General features: G+C 40.9%; 1 protein-coding gene across 2 annotated transcripts; it reads left to right on the top strand.

The window, feature by feature from the left end:
• Positions 1-48: 48 nt before the first annotated feature.
• Positions 49-27,727, top strand: LOC104605839 (farnesylcysteine lyase-like). 2 transcript variants are annotated; one of them, XM_010270768.3, is made up of 5 exons: positions 49-824; positions 904-1,077; positions 9,086-9,445; positions 9,561-9,736; positions 27,098-27,727. In XM_010270768.3, exons 1-5 carry the CDS (start codon positions 300-302, stop codon positions 27,342-27,344), a joined length of 1,482 nt encoding a protein of 493 aa, XP_010269070.1. In that variant the 5' UTR covers positions 49-299; the 3' UTR covers positions 27,345-27,727. The 2 variants fall into 2 exon arrangements, with proteins under 2 accessions (XP_010269070.1, XP_088752347.1); XM_088896221.1 differs by lacking the exon at positions 27,098-27,727 and adding an exon at positions 23,812-23,842.

Below are 27,727 nucleotides of genomic sequence, written 5' to 3' on the forward strand. Positions count from 1 at the left end.
GTCTTCTGGTGCTAATATTGGTGGGACACTGGGACCCACACTTACGCCTTTTACGCCTCAAGGCGCTTAAGGCGTTTGCGTCCTTTTCACGAGGGCCTTGGGAGGCGCTCAAGGCTTAAGCCTCAAGGCGTATGCTTTCAGCTCTCTACTCTCTCCATTCCGTGCGAAGATCTCTTCTTCTTCTTCTTATTCTTTTTCACTGATTTACAAATTCAGAGGCTTTTAGTGAAAACAGAAAAAGGCTCGTTGTCTTTCTCTTCTTCGATCAACAATTTATCGTGGACAGAAGAGAGGAAGAGATGTTGCCAGCTGTTGTTGTTTCTCTGGCTCTCTTCATTGTCTCCGCTTCACTTTCTCTAGCCGCCGAAGCTCCTCACTCTACCAATACAAACGATGTGAAGAACGTCTGTATAATCGGGAGCGGCATCGGAGGCTCATCCGTTGCTCATTTCCTCCGCCAGTATTCTTCCCACCCTTCATATCCGACCATCGGAGACATCTTGATATTCGAACGGAACGGAGTCGTCGGAGGGAGAATGGCGACGGTCTCCATCGCCGGAGACACTTTCGAGGCCGGGGCTTCCATTTTGCATCCCAAGAATTTACATGCCTTAAATTTCACCAAGTTCCTTAACCTTCGCATCAAGGAGCCCTCTTCCTCCCCGTTCTCTCTCGGCATTTGGGATGGTACCCAATTCTTATTTAAAACCCTTGACACCAACTCAAAGTCCCCTCTGTACAAGAAGCTCGTGTCACTCATCAATTCTTGCCGCATCTTCTATCGATACGGCCTTTCGCTTTTCAAAATGAATCGCTTCGTCGAGGTCTCCCCTCTCTCTGGTATTTGTGTGTTGAAGTGTTTTTTCTACTGCAGAGTGTCTTGAATTGTTCTTTTTACTGCAGAGTGCAGTGAATAAATTCTTGAAGTACTACTGGGATTTTGATTCTCGGCCTGTTTTCGAGTCTGTTGATGAGATGCTTAAATGGGCGGACTTGTACGAGCTCACCGGTCGAACCTTGGAAGAGGAATTGGTTAATGCCGGATTATCTCCTTTGCTCATATCGGAGCTTGTCACAGTAATTAATTCTCTAATTGATTTTCTTGCTTTTGCGTAGGCTTAATTTTGCACGAGTTGTAGCACTTTGTATAACCTTGGACTATGGCACATTTTCACTTAAAAGCTTTGCATATTCTATTTCTAGGCTGTTCCTTTCATCCCGAATGATACTGTTAGATTTAATTCATTGGTGAATGCTAGTAAAAATTGAATTTATGCAACTTCTTTTCTTCTCCCTGTGGACAATGTAGGACCCAAGAAATGACATGCCCAACATCGTTTGGTGGTCTGCATTTTTGATGAATCTAACCATGTCTGTACGGTGAAGAACCTAGGAGTTGCATAAAATTGTTTACCAGCATCCTCTAATTCTTTGGTTAGAAATTGCTACCCAATCCGTGGAGGTTGAAGATTTACAATTTCACATTTATTAACAATAGTGGTTTATTGCTTTGGATATTGGTATTTTGCAAACAAAAAGAACAAATGAATATTCAAATGTTATTTTTGACTTTTAATCCTATCAAATGAAGTTCGGGTGTTTCATTTAAGTTCAAAGCATTTAGAGTAACATATGAAATGTGATGATTTTTGTGAAGAAGTTGACTTTGTGATTCCTGGAACTTAAATTCAAGGTGTAAAAATATTCATTGACACTAACCAAAATGAAGTTTGAGGATTTTATAAGATACAGAATTTGACATTAGTATCTAGTCATGCAGAATATCAACTTTTATGCCCCCTTAGGACATGGGTTGAGCTTGTACATGTTTCTTTTTCTGATGCATGTTATTGCATACTTGCATGGATAGGTTAATGTTTTCCAATGATTTTGTAGGAGTATTTCCTTGGTTCTTTTAACACAAGGTTTTCTGTGATAGTTTTAACTTGGGAACAATCTAAGGGATGCTCAATTGCAAGCTAAGATCTCAAAGATGAGAAATATCCTAAGTTCTTTTTAGTATGAGTTTTTTTATCATCTTCCAAGCAACTTTTTTTTTGATCAATAACAGAATTTCATTAGATTAATAAGAAATAGGTACACCAATTCAGAGAGTTAAAAAGACTTAACTCTTTACAAGAGAGCAAAATAACGTCTCACAATACAACCTAGTACAATTGATCCCTACCCACCCCTACTTTGCCAGAGCATAAATGGATGTCCATCCCCCTAGTTAGCCATTTGGCCATTTGATTTCCTTTCTTTCATTAGCAAACTTCCAAAGACTGCTTCCCCTCTGTAACCAACTTACCACAAACTTTGAGTCTCCTTCAATAATTAACTTCTGTATATTCAGTTCCTTACTCTTTCTAATACCTTCCAGAACAACGTAGATCTCAGCTCTAAGAGAGTTTCCAACCCTAATGGAGCACAAATACATTTCTAACACCTTCCCCTCCTCATCTCTGAAGACACCCCCTACACTTGAAGGGCCTGGGTTACCTTCACTACTCCTATCAAAAATTAACTTTATAAATCCATTACCAGGAGGTGACCACATAGGAGCAGCAAAAAACTGAGACGATGCAGAGTTAGCCACTTCCATCCAATTGTTCAGCAGCGTAACCGTAGAAACATCATCATATAGCTGTACAAATTTTATCCAATGCACCACCCTGACTGTTATGACCTCAATAATATCTTCTCTACTTATTTCCTTTTCAGAAAAAAATCTGGAATTCCTTTCCGCAAGAAATTAATAAGTAATAGGAGCTTTCACCATTAGCCTTACAGATAATGCATCAATTAGGAGATAAGCACCAATAAAGCCTTTTCCTTTGGAGTAAATCACAGGTATTACATCTTTCCAAGAAGACTTCCCAAGTCCCAACAAAAAGCTCCAACCCTTGGAGGAATTGGCTCACCCCCAAACTTCCTTAACTAGGAAATTTTGTGCCAAATTACTGGTAGAATGCAGGAGGGAATTAAAGAAGGAAGCACAAGAGAATGTCCCGGAGGGAGTTAGAGTCCATAGTCTCTTATCCCTCTCAGTGTTAGAAGGGTTTAGAATCCATCATATGGATGGCTGGGCAAATTTTCAAAAAATTTTTTAACCCATTCGGGAACCGTTTTCCTGGTAAATTTGAAAATTGAATTTTCAGGATCGATCTTGTATTGAACCAGACTAGATTTGAAACCAAATTGAAAGGGAATTATACCTGATATGGAGACCACAGATCGTAGCTCTCAAGGTGGAAGTTCACGCCCAATATTAGTCCCAAAATTGACCTCCAAGGCTCCAACTGAAGATGGCACAGTGTATAGGAAAAACTGATTCTACAACTCCGATTTCAGCAAATCTGCTATCCAACTCTGGCTTGGATCTAGTGGGATGAGTGAGCCTGAGTTTCTTTAATGTTTTTCTTGCAAAAACATAGAAGAAAACTGATAGAAATCAGTTCTTGAAAAGGTTAGGTCGTGATGAGTTTCTTGAGAGACAAGAGAGAAGAAGAGAGAGTAAGAATGTGAAGAGAGAGTCCAAGACTAGTTCACCCACTTCTCTCTTTATCTCTATATGGAGCAAATTCCTAGTCTGATTAGGAGATGATCCAAATCTTATTTGGATCAAAACTTTTCTTTTCTTAATTGATAAACATTATCCTCTTAAGAAGATAAGTGCTCCATATCCAAATCCATACCCAGTTTTGACCTAAATCATGTGACAACTTAATTAATCATATTAGTAATGGGCCTTAGGCCCATTTCTCTTAAAGGCTTATGTCCATAAGTGTTGCATGGCCATGTTGGGCCTGATATATGGCATGGGACCCTACAAAGGTCTCACACAAGTCCATGAGGGTTTGGCCCCACCTCTGAAAGAGATTGGGCCGAATTCACTTTTTAGTGCAGTGAACCCCTAAGCCAATCAGCATGGGCTCAATCTGGGACCAACATTTACACCTAAATGATCCTTGGATTCAGCTACCCTATGAAGACTCAAGGATAATGGACTTATGTGAGATAAAGCCCATCAAATAATCAGCCCCGTAATGGTCTTACACTTAACCTCTCGGCCCATAATCATCAGTACACTGCCCGACAGAGAAGGACCTCTCCCTTAACTGCAAGGTGTAGTGTCACACTCTTTGCTCGGATGGATCCCGTGATTAAAACTTTTTGCAAACCTTTTTCATAAAATAATAACATAATATGTAAATATATTTTGCAAAACCAGATTTCAAACACCGGTGAAATCCACTGCCGATAGTTTAGGTTTGCATTAGAGAGAGTGTAAGCCCTGATATGCTCTTTGTCCGACAAAGGGGTTGATCCTATCACTATGATCACCCACTCAAGTAATTTCCCAAATTGCCCCATCATGCCCAGATATTTGACCCTTGATGGATCTCACTAGTTGGCATATCAAAGGCAGCCCAGTTCACTACTTAGTGTAGTATCATAATCAAGTTTGGGGTTATGTGCAACTTTTCAGTTTTGCCCATCTATCTCCAAGGTCCAGGGCATAACTAGAAATTGGTCTGGGTTTAGTGTTTCTTCCAAACACCCACTACCTGTGCTTTGGGTCTAACCCTAGCAATTGAAACAAGCTACTCCAACTATTTGGCAGCACACCAGTGTTAACCTTGTTAGGATAAACTCCTCAAGTCTATCTGATGGCTGAGAACATTCTAAATTAAAACGAGTCTCATAAGTGTCTAGTTTAAGGGGTAATATACAGAAAACATACCAATATAAACATGAAACAACAATGTATTTTATTCATTTACGGATAAATGTTTATATACATCAGTTTGATTGGAGCTAAGGGCATACACTGTCTAACACTCTGAGGGATCCAACACCACCCCATTTAGGATTTGAATCAAATTCATTGCAATTTCAGCTCCTGAATCCCTTAGGCCTCTCCTAAACCCTAGGTCCCAATCAAACCCAAAGTTGGACTGAGAAGGAACTAGAAAACTAGACACAAACTTGCCCTTGTACTGGGAAAGTGAGGAAAGAGAAGGAAATTGGTCTTTCAAAGGTAAATCACCCACCCAAATGTGCTCCCAAAATTTTACTTGATTCCTAGAACAAAGGTCATACTCGATGTGTTGTAGGAAGGTATAACGACATGAATGGATTTCCATGGAGAAGCTCCAGTTGACCTTGTATCCCATCCATCCTCTACCTAAGCATAAATACTGAAAATAACTCTAGTCCACAGCTTCCCCCTCTCACCTTCCAACCTCCATAGCCATTTCCCCAACAAAGCCTCATTTTTCTTTCAAACATTACCTAGTCCTAACCCTCCCTCAGCCCTACTTTTAGAGACCAAATCCCAATTCACCTTATGATCCTTCTTCTCCTCCCCTGGTTCCCACAAGAAGTCCCTCATCAACTTTTCCAATAATTTGTTTATCTTTACTGGGATTTCTAAAAATTGATAAGTAATACACAGGCAAACTTGCCAATGTAGACTTAATCAATGTGATTTTGCCTCCCAGAGATAAATAGTTCTTCTTTCAAGCGGCTAGCTTCTTCTGAAACCTATCAATTACAGGGTTCCAAAACTTTCTTTCTTCGGGTTATCACCTAAGGGCACCCCCAAATAGTTCATAGGCCATTGAGCCACCACACACCTCAAGGCTTCAGCCCTTTCACTTATAGCTCCCTCTTCCATATTAATCCCCACTACACAACTCTTATCAAAATTCACCTTCATATTAGACATCTGCTCAAATACTTGAACCACCATTTCAAGTTTTTGGCCCATCTCACATTCTCCCCCTCACAAAACAAGATAGTATCATCAACAATTATAAGTGAGTTATAGGTATACTATCTTTTCCAACCCTCCATCCCCTCACTGGGCTTCTCAAATCTGCTCTCTCAATTAACCTCCCCAACACTTCTGTAATCAAGGTGAAAAGGAAAAGAGAAAGGGCCCCCCCTGTCTAATTCCCCTTAAAGCTGGAAAGTGACCCACTACAATTCCATTCACCAGGATAGAATAATGACAAGTCTCAATACAGTCCAATATCCATTTGCACCATTTCTTCCCAAAGCCAAAGCAATCCAACACTTGCATCAAGAAAGACCAATCAACCATATCATAAGCCTTCTCTTGGTCCAACTTGCATACAATCCCTTTCTTCCTTGTTCTCTTCAGATCCTCCACACGTTCATTGGTAATTAAAATTTGATCCACAATCTATCTATCTCCCACAAAGGCTCCTTGATTCTGTAAAGGTTGAATTCAGTTTCTCGGATGACTTGCTTCCACATTCTTTGGGACCAAAGCTATAAAGGTTGAATTCAGTCTTGGATCTATCACCCCCCTCTAGAAGAACTCATTGAATACTTCATGACATCCTGCCTTAGAATCTCCCAGCACCTGGTAAAAAAGCCATGGTGAATCCATCAGGCCCAGGTGCTTTAGATCTATCCATTGAGAAGATTGCTTCCCTAATTTCCTCCATCTCAAACTCTCTTTCCAGCCACCTCTTTTTTTTTTTTTTCCTCTGACAGTTTCGACCAGTCCAAACATTCTAACCAGAATCTCTGATTTAAGGGCCTTCCATAAGTCGACTTAAAATGCTCCACAAAGGCCCTAGTATTTCATCCTCCAACTTACAAATCAAAATTTTCCTTCTCTTGCTATTGGCCATTGCATGAAAAAATTTAGTATTTCCATCACTTTCCTTCACTCACTTGTGTCTAGGATTTTGCCTCCAGCTAACAATCTCCTGCTCATTCTTTGGTGGATGGCATGTTGTCTACTTGTTTTTCCATCTCTATTCTTCATTTATCACCCAAATTATCTTCCTTCACCCTATAGAGCTCACCACCAGATATGAACATTGTAGGAACCCCCAGCCATCCCACCTCATTTAGTTCTTTAGAATAGGTCCATGGCTCTCTGCTCAGTTCAAATTTAGGTAGCTTCCTGTTTTCATGAAACCATTTTTTAGAAACTGAGCTTAAGTGCCTGTTTGGGAGGGCTTGGAAAGCCGTGAAGCTGTATTTGGTGAAAAACCCGGAATGCCAAGAAATGCTTATGTTGAGCTGAGAAACCGACTTTCCAGTGAAAGCTAGTTTAGTAGCTTCTTGGAAGTGACTCAGTCAATGCAGCTCAATCAACATTGAAGCTCTCCCAAATGGGCCTTAAATAGCTAATGTTTTCTCCAACATTTCTTTTCTCCAAATGAAAGTTTAAGTTGTTCCATTGGAGATAGAGTGTTGGTTATTTATCAAAAAAAAAAAAAAGATAGAGTGTTGGTTAGTTTTCTTAGGAATGTATGAAGTGCATATAGTTACAACTTAAAGAGTGTTAAGTATCTCCACAAAGATTTTTTGGTTAAAAAATTAAGGTTCATTCATTCAAAATTCTCAGAGTCAAGAATCATGCTGATACGAGTCCAACTTGCAACCAGTTAAGAACTTTGCAGAGACAATCTTGCAAATTGGGAGATTGCTTATGAATTCTGGATACATGTATTAGATGGGAGAATATCATGCTGCCTATGTCTATGTAGATCTACAGAGAAATGTGCATGGCATAGTTACAACATGGTTTCTCATAAAAAAGTTACAACATGATTTCAAATTTGTAGCAGACTTTGGTGGTATATTTCATTAAATCTTAGCAAATATAATGCTTAGGTTACATGTTTTTCTGCACTTAGGCCTCATTTGGTTCACGGGAATAGGGGTCTGGAATCGGAATCGGAATGGGCTATTCCGATTCCAATTGTTTGGTTGGGCAGAATTGGAATCCCATTCTGATTCCTGCTGGAATGGCATTCTCCCATTTGAGGGAATGGCCATTCCCTACCCCTCCCTTGAGAATAAAATCCCATTCCTGCTTATTCCAATTCTCAATTCCCATTCCTGTCTGAACCAAACAGACTATGGGAATAGACCATTCCAATTCTGGTTCCAAAAGATTCCTATTCCATTTCCAACTGCAAACCAAACGGACCCTTATTTGAATATTCTGCACATTCAATGTAGGCATAGGCCATTATTTTCATATTTGAGGCTGATTCTTGCAGTGCAGTTCAATTTATCGATCAAGCTATGTGGGACTAAAATACCCCTGCCAGCATACAAAAGCTAGGGGTCTTTTGGCCTTTGGAAAATTGTCTCAGTTACCCATCTAACATTTCCTGGCAAAAGAACTCAGGTAAATGTATTTACTGGGGTAACACTTCCCTGGTAAATACATTTGCCCAGGTAAACAACTTCCCAGCAAATAGAATGAGGCCTTAAAGGGAAATGAATCTGTTTCTAGGGCTTTGTTTAGAAACCTCTGTATGTGAGAGAGTGGGGGAATACTGTTAATGTACTTTATATTATTACTAGCAAATTCAACTGTACTTCTTGTTTGTGAGTTGATTTTGCTCTCACTCAGTATTTTTATTGGTTCTTAGTATACAGAATGAGGGAAGTAGTTTAGGTTTCTAAACAAAGCTAAATGGGTGCACTTCACAAGTTTGTTTCTACATGCATTTTACAACCATCTAAGGTGGCCGTATCTCAATATGTCATGTACAGAGGATTGGAACCAGCTACTGGTTGGATGCCATCTAAAACGTATCCTGCTTAAAAATTTAGCATGATCATTTGGTTTTTAACCACCAATGAGCGGGATGTAGATTGTTCTTTTCATCCATTGTCAAGGCATCAAACCTCTCTAGTGGCCATGTGATTATGCAGAATTTCAGCCTGGACATTCTCTTAGATGAGACCCATATAGGGGTAGCCACCAAACACCTCTACATGATAAATTAGGTATGAACTCCCCAGCCTTTCTGTAGCCTCACCCAGAATTTTTCCCAGGAAACTAACATTTTGAGTCTGATTGCCCATCTCTTTTAATGAGAGGATTCAGGAGACAAAGACCTTGGTCCTAATGGCAAGGAGCCAAGGACAAACAAGTGTAAAACTGAGCTGAAGATAAAAACAGATTAAAAGAAAAAAATCTACTGTATGTTTTTCACATGCACTTTTAAATGGTTAGTCACATATCCATGACAATTCTAAATGATTTCTAACTTTGTAAGTGGACTTTCATTTGCAGGTAATTACAAGAATTAACTATGGTCAAAGTGTTAGCATCAGTGGGCTTGCTGGGGCAGTATCTTTGGCAGGCTCTGGTGGAGGATTATGGTCAATTGAAGGAGGCAACTGGCAGATTCCTGCTGAACTCATAAATCATTCAAATGCTACACTGCATCTTCAAGAAGAGATAAAATTTATCTCCTATCTGGGAGACTATTATGAACTTAACTCCACAAAGGGAAACAGTTATAGTTGTCAAGTCACAGTACTTGCTACACCACTGGATGAGTTAAATATCCAGTTTTCTCCTCCAGTTTCAATTCCTGAGAGGAAATTTCAGCACACATACACAACCTTCATAAGAGGCCTCTTAAATCCTGTGAGCAATCTATTTCTCTCTCATCTTTCCTTATTCTCCTTTTTATGGGATTTTTCCTTTGCATTTTTCTAATAGCTTATTTTCTTTGAATTCTTGCTGAATATATTCTCGTCAGACATATTTTGGACTTCATTCAGTATCAGAGGTTCCCGAACTAGTGGGGACAACTGAGGTTCCTGACCTTCCATTCTCTTCCATCTCTGTTCTGAAGAAATATACTGAATCAGATATGACTTACAAGATGTTCTCTCGTGAGCCAATGGAAGATGCATTGCTTGATCATTTATTCAGGTAATATTTGTCAACAGCTTTGGCTACATAGCAGTTAGACCATCACTTCTGTTTTCTAGTTTTTTTATCAATAACCACAATAACTTTTTATTAATAAGAACAAATAGTAGTAAGTACAATGAGTATAAGTACAGAACAAAGACAGTGAGAAACAAAACCTCTTATCTCTCCCCAAATTACTCTTTCTCCCTTAGAGCTTGTGCCCAAAACAAAGGTTCTCTCCCCACTCCTTTAGATAATGCATCAGCCACAGAGTTAGCACCCTGCTTAACCCAACTGTGACTTCCATGTCTCTATTTAACCACCTGGTTTTCTTCCTTTCATTATTATATACCCACATCTTCATCCCCTCATCTTGTAGCCAGTTGATTACCAGTTTGGAATCTCCCTCAACAAATAGCTTACTAATGTTCATTTTTCTCACCCTTTGTATTTTTTTTGAAAGGTAAGGTAAAAATTTTATTGATAAAAGAGGAAATAGATTGCAACAGCTTCCCAGCAGACCTCACCAGGAAATACAAATTCCACACAGGCTGAGAGTAAAGCAACTGGAACACATTTTGATGCTTGAACTCAGCGATTACAGATAACCAAGAGATCAGTTTGCTCACAGCAAGCTGGATTAGATCATCTGAACTTTTCACTTTGTTACAGAAGATTCAGTTAATTTTTTTTTTCAGACCAGATTGACACTAGAAGAGCCGCAGGAATGGTTTTCCAAATCAGCTTCCCTTTCTTCCTCAGACCAGGCAGCTTCCAGAAACATAATAACTCTTTGACAGAACCTGGCATGACCCAGCAAACACCAGCAGCTTTGAGAAATTGCTCCTAAACCTTAGAAGAGATAGAGAGCAGTCAATGCTTAGGTGATCAACCATCTCTGGCAGAAGCCTACATAGACCACACTTCAGATCCAGGAGCTGCATTCCTCACCTATCCAGAATCTCAGATTGACTTTTCAAAGGCACTTATTCAGCACCAAAGCCCAGACCAGAAAGTTTGACTTAGAAGGACTGAGTGGGTTCCATACCTGTTTGCTAGGGAAGCCAGTAATGTTGGCCCTGCTAAGTTTAGTTGCCAAGGATTTAATTGAATAACAGCCATCTCCATTTATCCTCAAGATTTGTAGAAATAACTTGCCTCTGTGAATGCTGTAGCAGCTCCAACATCTCATCCAATTCCCAGTCAAAAAGATTACGTCTAAATTGACTCCAGGGCACTAAATTCTCAGCCAGGCCATAGGAGTCAGCAACTGAAACATCTGGGTTAGCAGCACACTGATAGGGGGGGGACCTCAGCTAAAGGGCTATCCAAGTACCATGGATCCTTCCAGAATCTCAGCCTATCTTCATAGAGGGTCCAAGGATGTCCAGTTGCCCCAGTCCACACCATATTTAGTAGGTATTAAATTCCTCTACCAAGCATTTCTTCCATATCCAAATCTACAAAGCCATTTGCTCAGAAGGGCACAGTATTAAATACCTTTTTTTTTTCTTATTCCCAAACCACCTTCCTCCACTGACAAGCATACTTGATCCCAATTAACAAGATGGATTTTTCTTTCTTCTTCCTAGCCTCTCCAAAGGAAATTTCTCTACAGGGTCTCTAATTTCTTTGCTACTTTAGAAGGGATGGAAAATAGGGAGAGGAAATAAGTAGGAAGGTTTGAAAGGGTACTCTTTATAAGTGTCACTCTACCCCTTGAAGAGAGATACTTTTTTTTTATCAATAACAGAAGATTCATTAAATGAGAATAATATTACAAAGGAGAGGAACTAAAATATCTTAACTCCCCAAAACAGTCAAACATACACCCAAAAAACAAAGAACAATTACAACTGTGCTCAAAGAACAGAACTCCTATTCACTCCTTGCCTCGCTAAGCCATCTACAAATGAATTTGCACTTCTCTTTACCCATTTGCATCGAACTTCCATGTCCTTAGTAAACCATTTAAATTTCCTCTTTTCATTGTTGTAGTTCCAAAGCCTAGAAGTGTCTTCATTTAACCAATTCACTACAGTCTCAGAGTCTCCTTCTATGATCATTTTGTTGACATTCAGGTCTTTAGCCCTTTGTACCCATTCCAGAGCTGCTGGTATCTCTGCCCTCAGAGAATCTCCCACTTTGATTGGGCCAGAGAACAATGCTATGATAGTCCCTTTTTCATCTCTTAGTACTCCTATTCCCGAGGGCCCTGGATTGCCCATACATACTGCTGCCTTCAAAGTTCAGTTTGATAAAGCCGAGAGGTGGAGGGCTCCAATGGGAACTTGAGACCTTTCTGATTGAAGCCGAGTTTGCAATTTCCTTCCACTTTCTTAGCAAATCATCCATTGAGAAATCTGCAAATATATCCAAAGTTTTCAGCCATTGAATTACCCTTATGTGAGTCACCTGTAATACTGTTTCCATGCTTCTCTCCTTTTCTGAGAGAATCCTTAAGTTTCTTTCCTCCCAAATAGTCTAACATATGGCTGCCCTAACACATCTCCACATAATCCTCACCCTTTGGCTAGTTGGAGGGAGGGGAGGTAAACAAGCTTTGCACATCCTTTGGAGAATTCCACCTGCATCCAAACAAAGAAGCAAACCATTCCCAAATAGATTTTGCAAATTCACAGGAGATTAGTAAGTGAACACTAGATTCACCCACAACTTTACAGAGGACACGCCAATGAGGAGACAAACATCTATTGGGCCTTTTTCTTTGAAGCAAATCACCTGTGTTAACTCTTTCTAAAACAACTTCCCAACAAAAACTCCAAATCTTTGGAGGAATAGGTTCACACCACATCTCTTTGATAGGGAAAGGCAAACCAAAAGGAACAACTGGTTGTGTTGGGGCTTTAAAGAAAGAAGAAACAATAAAGGAACCCGAAGGAGAGAGGGTTCAGATTCTACTATATATAATTGTTGGTTCTAGAAAAAACCTCCTCAAGGATGGATAACAGAGTTAAAGTACTCTCCAATTCTGAGTCCCTAATATCTCTTCTCAAACCCAAGTTCCAACCAAAGCCAGAGGTTGAATTAGAGGGTACAAGGAAAGAGGATATTGGTTTATTCTTAAAGGTAGAGATTGCAAAGAGAGCCAGAAATTGGTCTTTTAAAAGGACTATCCCCAATCCAAACATGTTCCCAGAATTTAATGAGATTGCTTGAGTGTAAGTCATACCTGATCCATGGAGAGAATAGAGGCAAAATAGCTTGGATTGCTTTCTAGGGTGATGCCCTTGTAGTCCTAGCTAGAGTCCAAGAGTCCCATCCGTTCTTAGCAAGCCCGTGAATACTACCCACTATCCTAGTCCACAACTTTTCTTTTTCTAATGAGAATCTCCACAACCATTTCCCTAGTAGTGCCAAATTTCTCTTCCTTATATTCCCAATGCCAAGGCCTCCATCCCTCTTACTCCTGCACACCACTTCCCACCCAATCCTATGGTTGGTCCTTTTTCTCCTTCCCTTGCTCCCAAGAAAGTCTCTTATTAGTTTTTCCAGCTTACTAGCCACCCTTGCCAGAATTTTGAAAACCGACAAATAATAAACATGCAAGTTAGCTAAGGCAGACCTTATTAGGGTGATTCTCCCTCCAAGGGAAAGGTAATTTTTCTTCCAAAAGGCAAGTCTCTTTGAAATCTCTCCATAACCGGAGTCTAAAACCCTCCTTTATGAGGATTATCTTTTTTTTTGATGAATCTCGTTTCTGAGGATTACAAGAAGCTAATATCTTTTCCATCCACTCAATTTCTGGTATATTTTTCTCACCTTTGTATGCCTTCCAACACTGCCATCACTTTTGCTCTTAGAGAATCTCTGTCCCAACCAGTTTTGAAAAAAAGTACAGAGGTGGATGATGTTAAATTTTTTGAGAAAAATTGTCATGGAACTGGAAAGAATCAACGAGGAGCCTGATGTTTTGAAGAAGATCAGGAAGGATGCTCTAGCAGTTAAAAGTTTAGAAATCAGAAAAAACATAAAGATATCTTGGTCTCAAAAGTTTTTTCTAGGTTGAAAGGGGGTCTTCTTGGGCTTGGACCAAACAAGAAGATAATGAAATTGAAGAGAATATCAAGAAATAACAGATTTGGAGGGTTCAGTCGTGTCTTGTTTGGGTGTTTTTTCTTCGATGATGCTGTGGGTCAAAGTAGTGAGGCTATTCAAGGGTGGATTTGGGTTGAAGTTTTATCTGTTTTTCAGTCTGTGTATGGGCCTGTTTATTTGTTTCGCGTTGCAGGCTTGATTGTTATAGCGAGTTATACATCTCTTGGAGTTTTGGGTATTGGGTTTCTCGGATTTGTCCCTTTAGGGTTATTTGTGGGAGTTATTTTTCTCTCAAGTGATTACTGGTCACCCTCCTTGTGCTTTCTCCTTTTTATTTTAATATATATTTTTTATTTTGTTACCAAAAAATCTCTAAATACACATCCAATTCTTGATGGTCCTGGATTTCCCAAACTGCTACCATTAAAATTTAGTTTAATGAATCCTCTATCCAGTGGAAACTGTTATGCAGGAGAGAAGAAGAGAGGAAGAGAGAAAAGAGAGAGAAGAAGAGAGGAAGAGAGAAGAGAGATCTGAGAGCCAAAAGTCCTTACTGGCAGTGCCAGCTTTTGGTATATATACTAGGACGACATGATATAAAAAATAAAAGGAGAAAATTACAATAGTACCCATGCGGTACTATACTTAGAGAATTAACAACCTTTTAACACTCCCCCTCAAGTTGGGACGTAGATGTCAATCATGCCCAACTTGTCACATAAACCATGATGCCGTGAGTGGTGTAACCTTTTTGTAAAGATGTCTGCAAGTTGATCTTCAGAGCTAACATAAGGAGTACACACTTCCCCTGTGACGACCTTTTCTCTGATAAAGTGTTTGTTGACTTCAATGTGTTTAGTTCTATCATGCAGCATTGGATTAGCAACAATGTTTATGGCTGTTTTGTTATCACAGAATAGGGTCATAGGTCCGCCAACTAGAAAACCCAACTCACTCAACAAATTTTTTAGCCACATAATTTCAACCACTCCATGAGACATTGCTCGATATTCAGCTTCAGCACTAGATTTAGCTACCACATTCTGCTTTTTGCTTCTCCAGGTAACTAGATTACCTCCTATAAAGGTACAATAGCCACTAGTTGATTTTCTGTCATTTAGGGATCCTACCCAATTTGCATCAGTATACACTTCAACTTTCAAATGTCCATGCTTTTGAAACAACAGGCCTGCACCTGGGAACTTCTTAAGATATTTGAGAACTCTTTCTACTGCTTCAAGATGGGTAGTCTTAGGGGCATGCATGAATTGGCTAAGAACACCCACTGCATAAGCTATGTCTGGTCGAGTCATAAAAAGATATAACAATCTTCCTACAAGTCTCTGGAACTGTTTCACATCCTTGATGGGTTCACCTTGACAGTCGCTTAGTTTGTGGTTAGGATCAATAGGGGATTCAACTGGCTTCACTTCCAATTTTATTGTATCGTGGAGTAGATCTAGGATATACTTTCTTTGGGAAATGAAGATACCCTTTTGTGAGCGGGCCACTTCAATTCCAAGAAAGTACCTTAGAGGACTTAGATCCTTCACTTCAAACTGGGTAGCAAGAAAATTCTTCAACTTCTAAATTTCATCCTTCCAATCACTAGTGATAACCATATCATCAACATATACTATCAGTGTTGCAATTTTCCCTTCCCCTCTTTTCACAAACAATGTGTGATCAGATTGACACTGTTTGTATTCTCTTTGCTGTATTGCTATATGGAACTTGTTGAACCAGGCTCTTGGTGATTGTTTCAGTCCATATAATGATTTCTTTTAACCTGCACACTTTTTGTTCATTACCTTGAGCCTGAAAACCAGGGGGTTGTACCATGTATACTTCCTCTTCAAGATCACCATTCAGAAAGGCATTCTTGATGTCAAGCTGATGAAGATCCCAGTCAAGATTAGCAACTACAGAGAAAAGGACTCTAATGGAGTTTATCTTAGCAATAGGTGCAAATGTTTCTACATAATCAACTCTATACACTCGTGTAAACCCCTTTGCCACTAAACGAGCTTTATACCGTTCCACGGTGCCATCAACCCTATGTTTAACTGTGAAAACCCATTTACATCCAATTGGATCCTTTCCCTCAGGAAAATCTACTAGTTCCCATGTGCCATTTTTATGTAATGCATTAATTTCTTACTTCATAGCATCTGTCCATTCAGGTACCTAAAGAGCTTCTGCCACATTCTTAGGGATAGGAACACTAGAGAAAGGCCCGAAAGGAGGGTGAAATATTTTCATAGGAAACAAAATGGGAAATGGGGTGTTTAGTAGCGCAAGATCTAACACCTTTTCGGTGGGCAATAGGAAGGTCAAGGTCATTAGCTGTTATCAATAGCAATAGGGTCAGGAACATCAATAGGAACCAAGGTACCTGAATGGGTATGATCCGCCCCCGGAGAGTGATGGCATTGGTGGTACAACATCTAGGTGCCCCACAACTCTTGAACATGGTTGGCCTTTGTGACGACGAAAGAAGACACGAAAGGGAGGAGGATCAAGAAGAGGAGGGAGTTGAACTAGTTTTTCCTCATTCCTACACTCCCCTGAGGAGAAACAGAGAAGAAAGGCTCACTCTCAAAGGAAACATCCATAGAAACATAAAATTTCCAGAAACAGGATCAAAGCACCGATATCCTTTCTGAGTGAAGGAGTACCCCAAGAAGATGCAAGGAATGGCACGAGGATCTAATTTTCCATGAGCGGGTGACAGATTTTGAACAAAACAACGGCAACCAAACACATAAGGAGGAATAGAAAGAAGGGGAGCCTTAAGAAAAAGAAGCTGATGTGGGGCTTTGCATTCTAGCCATCGAGAAGGCATGCGGTTGATGAGATAGGTAGCACAAAGGACGACCTCAAGCCAAAAAACGTTTCGGGACATTCATATGAAATAGTAACCCCTGGGCCACTTCAAGAAGGTGTTGGTTCTTTCTTTCAGCAACACCAAGATCACTATGAAAATATTCTTTGGCATTATCTGATTGAAAATTTTGGATTTCAGTTTGAAATTGGGTGAAGATCATCCGCTGAAAATCTTGGATAATTTTTGGTACTTCATCCCTGGTTCGCATGGGATATATCCATGTATATCTGGAGTAATCATTGATAATGATAAGAAAATACTTGTAGCCACTCTCAGATGGTAAAGTAACAAGGCCTAAGCATCAGAATGAACAACGTGGAAAGGAAATTCAGATTTATTATTCTTCGAAGAGAAATGAGTTCTACCACTACTTACTCAATTGACAAGCTTGACAAGTAAATTTTGACACTGATACTAACTTAAACAACTTTGGAAACACAATTTTTAAAGACTCAAAAGATAAATGACCAAGACGACTATGTCATAAATAGACCCGACTCTTACAAGACTGACTCTTAGACTTTGTGACTTGAAGACCAGCCTTCGAGGCCAGATCCTGGATCACACAGTAAGAAGGGAAAAAGGTCATTGAGCAGTTTAAGGAATTAGTAATACTACTAACAGAGAACAAATTAATGGGAAATTTTGGGACATGTAAAACATTAGACAGGGTAAGGCCAAAGGGAAGAGAATTGGTTCCTTGAACAGCTATGGTAGAGTATGATCCATCAGCTAGTTTCACATTGTCTCTTCCAGAAAGGAGGTAATAGGTTTGAAAGTAAGAGGACTTACTAGTCATGTGTTTAGACGCTCCAGAATCAATGATCCAAGGAGTGTCAGGGTTATGAAATGCTACATGGAAAGTTGTGGCAGAGTTACTTGATGTAGACGCAAATGAAGTTGAGGGAGGAGCATCCATCTGATGAATTGCTCTACCATAGAGCTCTAAATGGTCATGGAAGGAATTAATAATATCCTCCCTTGGGTCAAATCCAGAGGCGTGTGTCTGAGTCACAGTAGTAATGGGGGGATGATTCTCCTGAGTAGCCATATTTGCCATAGTGTGTTTTTTTGTACCTTGCTGTCCTAACTTTTTATTCAGATTTGAACCTTGCGTCTTACTCAGATCTTGAGCGCATTTCGGCTTCCCATGAAGATCCCAACATGTGTCTCGAGTGTATCGGGGTTTCTGGCAATGAGTACACCACAGCTTGTCCTTGTCATCCACCTTTTTTTGAAAATCCCCCTTCTTAAAGGTATTTCCCCCACCTGTAGTAACACTCCCTTTCGTTGCCAACACGATTGCATCCCCTCCAGAATTATTCATCAAATTTCTTTTGCTTTCTTCTGATCGTACTAGAGCATAAACTTCCTGAACGGATGGAAGATCCTTGCTACCTAGGATCTGGACTCTGATAGATTCATATGCAGGGTTCAAGCCATGTAGGAAAGCAAACATTTTGCTGGGAAATAAGTTTTTTGTACAATTTTGCATCTTCATCACACTTCTAGTCCACACTCTGATAATGGTCTAACTCCTTCCAGACAGAGGTCAAGTCTGAATAGTACACAGACATACACCTCTCCCCCTGTTTACATGTGGACGATTCTGCTTGTAACCAGTAGATTTTTGCATAGTGATGCAGTTCAGAATAAGTTGATTTTGCTTGTTCCCAGATTATTTGCCATTTCAGCCCACATAAATTTCCTTCTTATTTGAGATTGCATAGACACTAAAAGCTAGGACATGACCATGCTGTTTTTCTGGTTCCATCTGTCATATTCAGCACTCCCATAATTGGGTTCTTTGATTCTCCCATTTATATAACCTATCTTTCCCCTTGCAGTGATGTACAACTTGATCTCTCTTGACCACTCTAAATAATTTAAGCCATCGCGAGGAATAACAACCATGGGAAAGGATAGGTCCACACCCCTACTCATTCCATTCTGCATTGAGGAAACATTGGATGTAGCAGAATCTTCACCATTCATGATTACAGATTAAAAAATCTCTTAAAGTGGGCACAAAACCTTAAAAAAGGTCTAACACCAAGGGAGAAAGGAAAACTCTTTTTTTTCTTCAGAAACACAACCCTTTTCTGTAAAACACAGGTGCTGTTACAGCACTAACCAGTGTTTTAAAAGGCGTGGGAAGCGTACGCCTCCAAGCAAGGCACTCCCAAAACGCCCTAATGTTACAGTTTGACACAGGCTTATCCTTGCCTACGCTTGGCAGGCTTACGTTAAGGGACACCACCGTCATTTTCGCCTGTAAGATTTTTGGGAGAATTGATGTCATCTTGAGGCAGATCACCAAAAGCTTAACGTACTCTTTGAGGAGGGGTGGTCGACCTCCTTGGGTGCCTAACCTTGGCACTCCTAGACCTTCATCCCCTTGCGGGGCGGCCCTGGTTAATGGCTAGCATGGCTACTAGGGTTCCTCATGGGTGCACACATGCTCATGGGGACAGTGTTGGACCGGCACTGCGCTATCGACACTCAAGGGAGGCTTGGCATGTGGGCCTGGCTCAAGCATGACCCTTCACCACACCAGCCCCTTGCCCAAGCTGAGTGAGCTACCCCGTTGCCTCTAGCGCACGGGTGTGTTTCGGCCCAAGCGGTTGCCTATCATCATGGCACACGGGTGCCCATCATCATCGGCATACAGGAGACCCTTCACATCGGTGCCAAGTCACCTCTTCGGTGCACAATCGCCTTGCATTATGGTTGTCCCCCTTTAGCACGTAAGCGGCGCCTCCCATGGACCGGTCTGAGCCAGCCGAGTGCCCCGACCATTGGACTTGAGGTCATGATCCAGTGCTACTGACCTTGGTGGAGCCATCTCATCAGGCAACTCCTAGCCTCTAAGCACATAAAGGCTTGTCCTGGCCTACCTTGGCCTGGATGCCGCACGGGTTTCTTCCGCTGTAGAACTACCCCCGTGACAGTTGGTATCAGAGCAAGCTAGCCAATTGCAGCCGCAGTTGGTGTCAAGCAGATTAGCACAGAGCCAGTTGAAGCGGTCATCACGACAAGCAGCACGTTGTGGGGTGCGGTCCCTAGGCACTTCCACCTAGGATCAAGCAGAATTCAGATAAGGCCTGGCAAGAGGCCATTTCTTTGTTCGTGTCCCCATTCCAATGACCCTAAAACAGCTTCTCTTGCAGGGGCAGACGCATTGGTTGTTGTCCTCATGCGGGGGCAGACGCGTGAGCCTTGATAGGAATGTGGGTACACTGGCTGTTGGAGCATGGCGGCCCTACACCGACAAAGTATCATGTGGACATGCTCAGTTCAACAAGGCAGAACACTTGCAGCAGCGAAAGCGCATTAGAAGGCGAGTGCATGTTCGGCAACTCATGGGTAAAAGTTGCCACACTCGCACACATTGCGGTTAGGTCTCCTTGAGGCAACAGCAGTGGGGCCCCCTCGGAGTGAAGATGTAGCCCGAGTCGGCAAGGTGAAATGTAGTTTCGAGGGCCAAGAGAGCATAAGCCATGGCTAGGTTTGAGTAACCCGAATTGGTGAGGTGAAGTCTGCAAGCCGACATGGTGAAAGGGTACCCAGGACACATCGCCAACATGAGGAGTAGACCTATCAGCGTGTTCGGTAGCACCACTGAAAAGCTACCAAGAAGACGGTCGAGCCTTGAGGTAAGATGATACATGGGGCGGACCTCCGCGAAGCACCACACACATTTCTTCGAGGGCATTTCTTTCATAGTTCAACGGCATAGCCATTGCGCGGTTTGAGTAACCTTAGTATAGGGGGTCAAGTCTAGGCAGGCCGGCATGGTGAAATGGTTTCGTCCCCATAAATGGACACCAACATAGGCAAGACCCGGGCTAGCAGATGAGCCCTGGAACTGGTTGAGAAGTGGATGGCGCGGGACACAGATGCCCATTCACGTGAAGACCATTGTCGAGGTCGACAATGGATTGAATGGGGGAGCCTGTTACGGTCTGACACAGGCTTAGCCTTGCCTACGCTTGGCAAGCTTACGTTAAGGGACACCACCGTCATTTTCGCCTATAAGATTTTTGGGAGAATTGATGTCATCTTCAGGCAGACCATCGAAAGCTTAACGTACTCTTTGAGGAGGGGTGGTCGACCTCCTTGGGTGCCTAACCTTGGCACTCCTAGACCTTCATCCCCTTGCGGGGCGGGGCCCTAGTTAATGGCTAGCATGGCTACCAGGGTTTCTCATGGGCGCACACATGCTCATGGGGACAGTGTTGGACCGGCACTGTGCTGTTGACACTCAAGGGAGGCTTGGCATGTGGGCCTGGCTCAAGCATGACCCTTCACCACGGCAGCCCCTTGCCCAAGCTGAGTGAGCTACCCCGTTGCTTCTAGCGCACGGGTGTGTTTCGGCCCAAGCGGTTGCCTATCATCATGGCACACGGGTGCCCATCATCATCGGCATATAGGAGACCCTTCACATCGGTGCCAAGTCACCTCTTCGGCGCACAGTCGCCTTGCATTATGGTTGTCCCCCTTTAGCACGTAAGCGGCGCCTCCCATGGACCGGTCTGAGCCAGCCGAGTGCCCCGGCCATTGGACTTGAGGTCATGATCCAGTGCTACTGACCTTGGTGGAGCCATCTCATCGGGCAACTCCTAGCCTCTAAGCACATAAAGGCTTGTCCTGGCCTACCTTGGCCTGGACGCCGCACGGGTTTCTTCCGCTGTAGAATTACCCCCGTGACACTAAGGCGTATGCCAGAGGCGCACCTGAGGCGTGCGCCTCTTGCGCTTTTTTCATGAGGCGTGCTAGAGGTGTATGCCTCGTGCACATTTGATATAAAAAGACAGAAAAAATAAACAAAGGAAAAGAAAGGAAAGGGAAGGGAAAGAAAAAAAGAGAAAAGAAGAGAAAAGGAAGGAAAGGGAAGGGAAGAAAAGATAAGGGGAAAGAAAGTGGTTTGCCCCCTACCCCTTTGGCAGGGGGGCTTTGCCCCCCAGACCCCCCCACCCCCTTTTCAATGCAGCCCAATTTGTTTTTTTTTTTTTTTTTAAGTTAGGGGGGTCCTTGCATCCTCCTCCTAATCCCCCTCCTCTTAAGGAGGCTTACGCCTCCATGTGTTTGGGAGGCCTACGCCTCTTGCGTTCTGAACTACACCTCACGCCTCTAGGTAGTGGAACGCCTTGTGTCACGCCTCCACATTTTAAAACATTGGCACTAACAGGTCATCCCTTGACCTACAGAATCAAACACAGGTGCTGTCACAGTGCATACAGGTCATCTCTTGACCTACGCATCAACAGAAATGCTGTTACAGCAAGTCCAGGTCACTCTCTGACCTTTAGTGCACCATAAAAGCTGCTATTGCAGCACACCAAAGGTCTTCATGACCTACAGTTTATACAGGGGTCGGTCGACCCCACAAAAAAGGAAAGAAAGAGGTGCTGATTACCTTACATCCAACCAGCAGACCTTGTATAGGTTCTGCCCTGGCACACGACCAGAAAAAAAAAAAAAGAGGAGAGAAGTTACTTCAGTGCGTGAGAAAACCTTGATCTTCAATCGGCTGAACAGTAGATGTGGGCGGCAAATCTGGAAATCTGGTGCGAAGCAAACTGTTCACTCGACCTCTCCATATCTGATAGTCCCACTCTGATACCATGTTATGCAGGAGAGAAGAGAGGAAGGGAGAAGAGAGAGAGAATAGATCTGAGAGCCAAAAGTCCTGCTGGTGGCGCCAGCTTTTGGTATATATACTAGGGCGACGGGATATAAAAAATAAAGGGAGAAAATTACACCTCTGTTTATTATATATATCATGCAAATAAAAATCCTCTAGTTTAACCAATCAATAAATACTTGCAGATCATCATCTTTCTGAATATTATTTCCCTTTCCCTTCTAACATTCTTGTTAGTATTGCCTCTGTTACTTGCCATCTGTTTTCTTCCACAGTATTGGACTAATAATACCCACTGATGCAGGGGCTAGTTTCTTGTTAGTTGTTACCAATTGATGTAGAATTGGAATGAGCTGAAGATGAATCTAGGAGAGTAACAATGAGCTAGGAAGTGTTTAGGGCTGATTTCAGAACTAAGAAAAGAACTAACAGGTGTTAGAAAGGGTTAGGTCAAATTGCTAAGAACTCTAGATTTTCCATTCAACTGAATAAATTTTAAAACTAAGGTGGTGTTCGGTAGTGCTGAATCGACCTCCGAACACAGAAATTTTTACTTTTTGGTGCTTCGGGGTTGTTTGGCAGCACCTCCGAATTCATTATCTGAAATCTGAAAATTCCTCCAAATCATTCAGCAAGTCTGTTACCTCCGAATGCACTCTGAGGTAGCAGATGATATTTTGTTTCCCAAAATACCCATCCATCTTTTCTTTCTTTTCTTCTTCACTGTGCTGATTCCAATGAATAGAGGAGCGACAAACCAGGACCGACCATTGTCCTCTGTAACAGCCTAACAATGGCCATTCACTGTTTGCCCATCTCTTCACTGCACTGATTCCAATGAACAGAGGAGCGACGAACCAGGATCAGCCATTGTCCTTTGTAAGCCTAGCAATGACTGTTCACTGTTCACCCATTTCTGTTCTTCTTCACTGTGATGAACAGCGGAGTGAACCAGGATTGCCAATCTCTGTAACAGGGATATGGAGAAAGGAAAAAACCAATAAAAAGCAAGAGGGAAAATGAGATAAAACAAAGGTAAAACAAATAGAGAGATGGAAAGGGGTAGATGTGCCCACTTTGAAAATGAAAGCAATAGTTATCTTAACTTATGTGTGCCCCTATCAAAAATTAATAAAAAATGATTGATTCCCCAACCTGTTTTCCTTCTTCATGCTGTTAAACTCCATTTTAATCTTTTTATTTATGTTTTTTCTCTTTTTCTCTTTCTTTATAATTCTAATATTTTCTATAAAGAAATTAAGGTGATCTTTTTATTAATTTAACTTACTATTTTTTAATTTTTTTATCATTTCATTTATTGGTTTACCATTTAATAATGTTTTGTATTTATTTTATTAAAATAAGTAAAATAGTTGCAATATTTTAATTATCCTTAATAGTATATTTAATATTTTTTATTTATTGGTTAAGGAATTTTTGATATTTTATGCTTTTTAAATAATAAAGGCAAATTTTATATCTTACATTATTTTTTATTAGTATTGGTGATGGGTAAAAGTGACACAACATTCACTTGCTGCCACATGGACATCCAAAGCCGCCTTGGATCACCTCGGTACCTAACGTGGCAAGACCTTGGAAAAGTGTTTGTTAGCAATGCGGTTCATGCCGGCCAGATGCACTCGAGCTCAGTTGAAGATAGCTTGGCAAGACCAGCCTAGGACGTTGGTCATCACCTCGAAATGTTTATGCAACCTAGACATTTGGCGAGTTACCTGGCCTCGTGGCCGACCTATGTGATCTATCTGCCTTGATCCATTCGAGCCATTTAATGATCCCGGAGTATTTGGAGGGCACATTGTCCACGTAGCGACGATTACGTGTCTCCCCCGTTTCTTGGGGAAACAACGAGTGGTCGACTTAGTGACTATTCCTGAGTGTTCCCTAGATTCCATTGGTTGAGGCCCATTACTGCTGAGTATGTCGGAAACGTTCTGGCCGATCCCAAAGTCCTATATAAGGGCAGCCTCTTGCCCTCTAACGGTACACTCTAATAAGCTCTCTATCTCATACTGCTCCTCTTTGCTCTCAGCTCTCTCAACTTGGTACTAACTTGACCGTTAGAACTCCCTTGCCAGGGTCCACGACTTGGGCTCATTGACGTTTACCTTCTTTGCAGATCTGACCTACTCCTCGTCCAACTCACCACTCCAGCAGGGACAGGTGCAGATTGAGCCACATCAAGTATTATTAATATTATTATATTTTATACTTGTTTCATATTATTTTTATAATATTAATATTTTTTTTACTCTTTAATGTGTATTTGAATCATTTTCGTTTATTTTTTATTTAAATAACAACTTTTGAGGGGTAAATTTGTAAAATACACAGTTTTCAGACATTACAACATTTTGATTACCGAATAATTCCACTATATATATATTTTTTTGATGAATCATAATAATTCCACTATATTCAGATGTTTGCAAAAGTGAAAAAGCAAAATTTTCATTGAATGCTTTCAAAGATTTTTCGGAGGTGTTTTTGCTTTTCAGACTTCAAACTTTAGACTTCAGATTTACCGAACGCCACCTAAGTGAAAATGGAACTTTTCAATAAAACTTCATAGAAATGTTTAGGATGGTGGATTATATCAGGCAATTTAACGTGAAAGCATTCTAAGTAGTTTTTCATAAAAGAATGAGAAATTCCCTTTGTAAGAGAAACTGCACAAATTCTAGAAACTAGGTTTTTTTATTTTATATAGAATTTTAGGATGATATTTGATACAATGAAAGGTGAAGAAGATCTAAGGGGAAGTTCAAAAACGATAGAAATCATAAATTTTTCATACAGAGGATGAAAATGATTGAAATGAGAAAACTTTGAGTTTGAAAAAATATAAATGAATCAATTCTAGTCTTTTAAAGATGCTGATGAATTCCTTTGATGAAGAATACATTGGCTGTTGATGGTCATAATTGCTGCTTGCAAAATTAGAGAGAAGAGAGGGAAAACCTAGACTCACTCAACTCGGGGGTGGTGGGCTAGAATCACTGTTGGATATTGGAACCCACTTCCTGTTTTTAGCATAAGCTATATGAACTCAAATTAAACCAATTCATTCATTCACCATGCAAAAATATACACACTATATGGGTGGCGAATCCTACTAAGGAAAACAGAACTTACAGAGTAGCACTATCAGAAGGAAATTCGTTATCTCCTAAGCTACTTAACTAATGGATATGAAAACTCTACACAATTAAACTATGGCTTGAAAAGGAAAACGACTAGGCTAGACCCCATGGTCATCATGTAAAATTATCAAAATGCTTCTATTTTGATACAAGTACATAAAAAAATGAAAATTCCAGTTTTAATTATTTGGCTCCTGCATTCAGTCTTGATTTATAATAAATAAATTCTACCTTTTTCTGATGAAAAAAGAAAATTATTTGGCTCCTTCATTGCATAACCTCTAATCCTTGAGCAGTAAAGGGGCTACTGGTCCATAGTTCTATGACAGGATTATGAGGTTATCTAAATCATAGATTAACATAGTTAAGTGACCTGTAGCTACTAACTTTTATTTTAAACAATTAGAGCATTAGAAATGGAATTTCAAAACAGGCTATACCCCATTTAGTTTGGACAAGGCTTAGATCGTTTATATCTGATATATTCTTCTTGTTAATCTAGAAAAAAATTCGATGTTGGATTAATCATATGATACATGCATTGTGAGTGTTATCTCCAGTATACATAATATAATCCTCAGAAATCAAAACCTTTTTATACCTGCTGCTTAATTCTAGGCTGCCTTCTAAAACCCTTTTAAGGTCTTTAGGTCTCTCCATTGATGTTGGTTTCAGCTTCTGCGATAGAATTGAAGACACCGATCATATTTTTAAAAATTGTACTATTGCTAAACAAATCTGGAATATCTTAAACCCAAATATTAAGGGGCCTAGTAAAAACGACTCCTCACTTCGGGAGTGGTGGGATGGCTTATTTTCCAATCAGAATGATTCTTTGATCCTTGTGAAATCCTGCTTTATCTTGTGGTAGATTTGGAAGAATAGAAACGAAAATACCTTCTAAAACCATTGTAGCCACCCTTCGGTCATCATTGATAGAGCTTTGTCTCTATATTTTAATCACAATGTTAAAAATTGTTTTAAATCCAGTACTATACAGAATAAAGATTGGAAGCCAATCAAATGGAAAGATCCAAAAGGGACTTCTATCAAAATTAATTTTGACACGTCCAGAAATGATAAAGGTGATTGCACAATTGGTTGCATTGCAAGAAATCATTGGGGGATTGTTCTTGAGACCAAAGCTTATTTTATCGGGAATTCCTCAATTAATGTAGCGGAGGCTTGGGCTGCATGGGAATCCCACAATATTGCTTTCAACTATAGGGGTCTCCCCATCTTCATTGAGGGAGACTCTCTTCTTGTGATTTCGTGTTTAAAGAACAAACTGGACTGCCCGTGGAGATTGAAGACCATCATCGAGGAGTGTTTGAAGCTGGCTGGAGATTTGGAATGTGGTGTCACCTACAACCATGTCTATAGAGAGGCCAATCAAGCTGCGGACTAGATGGCAAACCAAGCTCTTTCTTTTCCTCTCAGCACTCTCAGTTTTTGCCCTCCCTCTATCCCTAGAGAAGTTTTATTTGTTTTCGTGATGCTTGGGGCCGAGCTACCCCTCATCTTGTGTAGCTCCTCCTATTTCTACCCAAAAAAAAAAAAAAATCAAACAAATAACTCCCGGATTATTTGACGCTGACTCTTGTTTATGATCTCATTGGCAGTGTAAGGAAGGAAACTCTGCGCATGGATTGGGGCGCATATCCTCATTACACGCCTCCAGAGATGTTTGCATCATTTGTGTTGGATGGCCTTCATTTGTACTACATTAATGCCTTTGAGAATGCAGCTAGTACCATGGAGACTAGCACTGTTGCAGCTGAAAACATTGCCCGACTTGTCTTGTCAAGATTAACTCCCTTAAATAGTAAGGGTTCTGCCTGTGATGGAGAGAGTCTACAGTCATTTTGAATGCGGCTTGTACAATGGAGATTAGCGCTGTTGCAGGCTTGCAGCTGAAAACATTGCCCAACTTGTCTTTCAAGACTTCTTGGTCCTTCCAACTCCCTTAAGTCTTAAGGGTTATGCTTCTGGTGGATAATGTCTCGTCATTTTGATCTATGAACTGGAGGTAAATGTTGGATTAGGGAGATTGGCTTGTTCTATGCAAGTATATTACCTTTTATAGCAGGCAACTCTGATGTGTATAAATTGTTTGTACAGTATATAGCTATATACTAAAAGGGTATGTATTTTCTAGTACCCAGCTCTAATGCTTTCCCTTCGCTACAAGTCGAAACTAAACTTTTTTTAAGGACTTTATGAATTTAAATATTGAAGCTTTCGTCAGCTTG

This window comes from Nelumbo nucifera, chromosome 1 (assembly GCF_055504915.1).
Source record: "Nelumbo nucifera cultivar China Antique chromosome 1, China Antique-T2T, whole genome shotgun sequence".
NCBI classification, from domain to species: domain Eukaryota; kingdom Viridiplantae; phylum Streptophyta; class Magnoliopsida; order Proteales; family Nelumbonaceae; genus Nelumbo; species Nelumbo nucifera.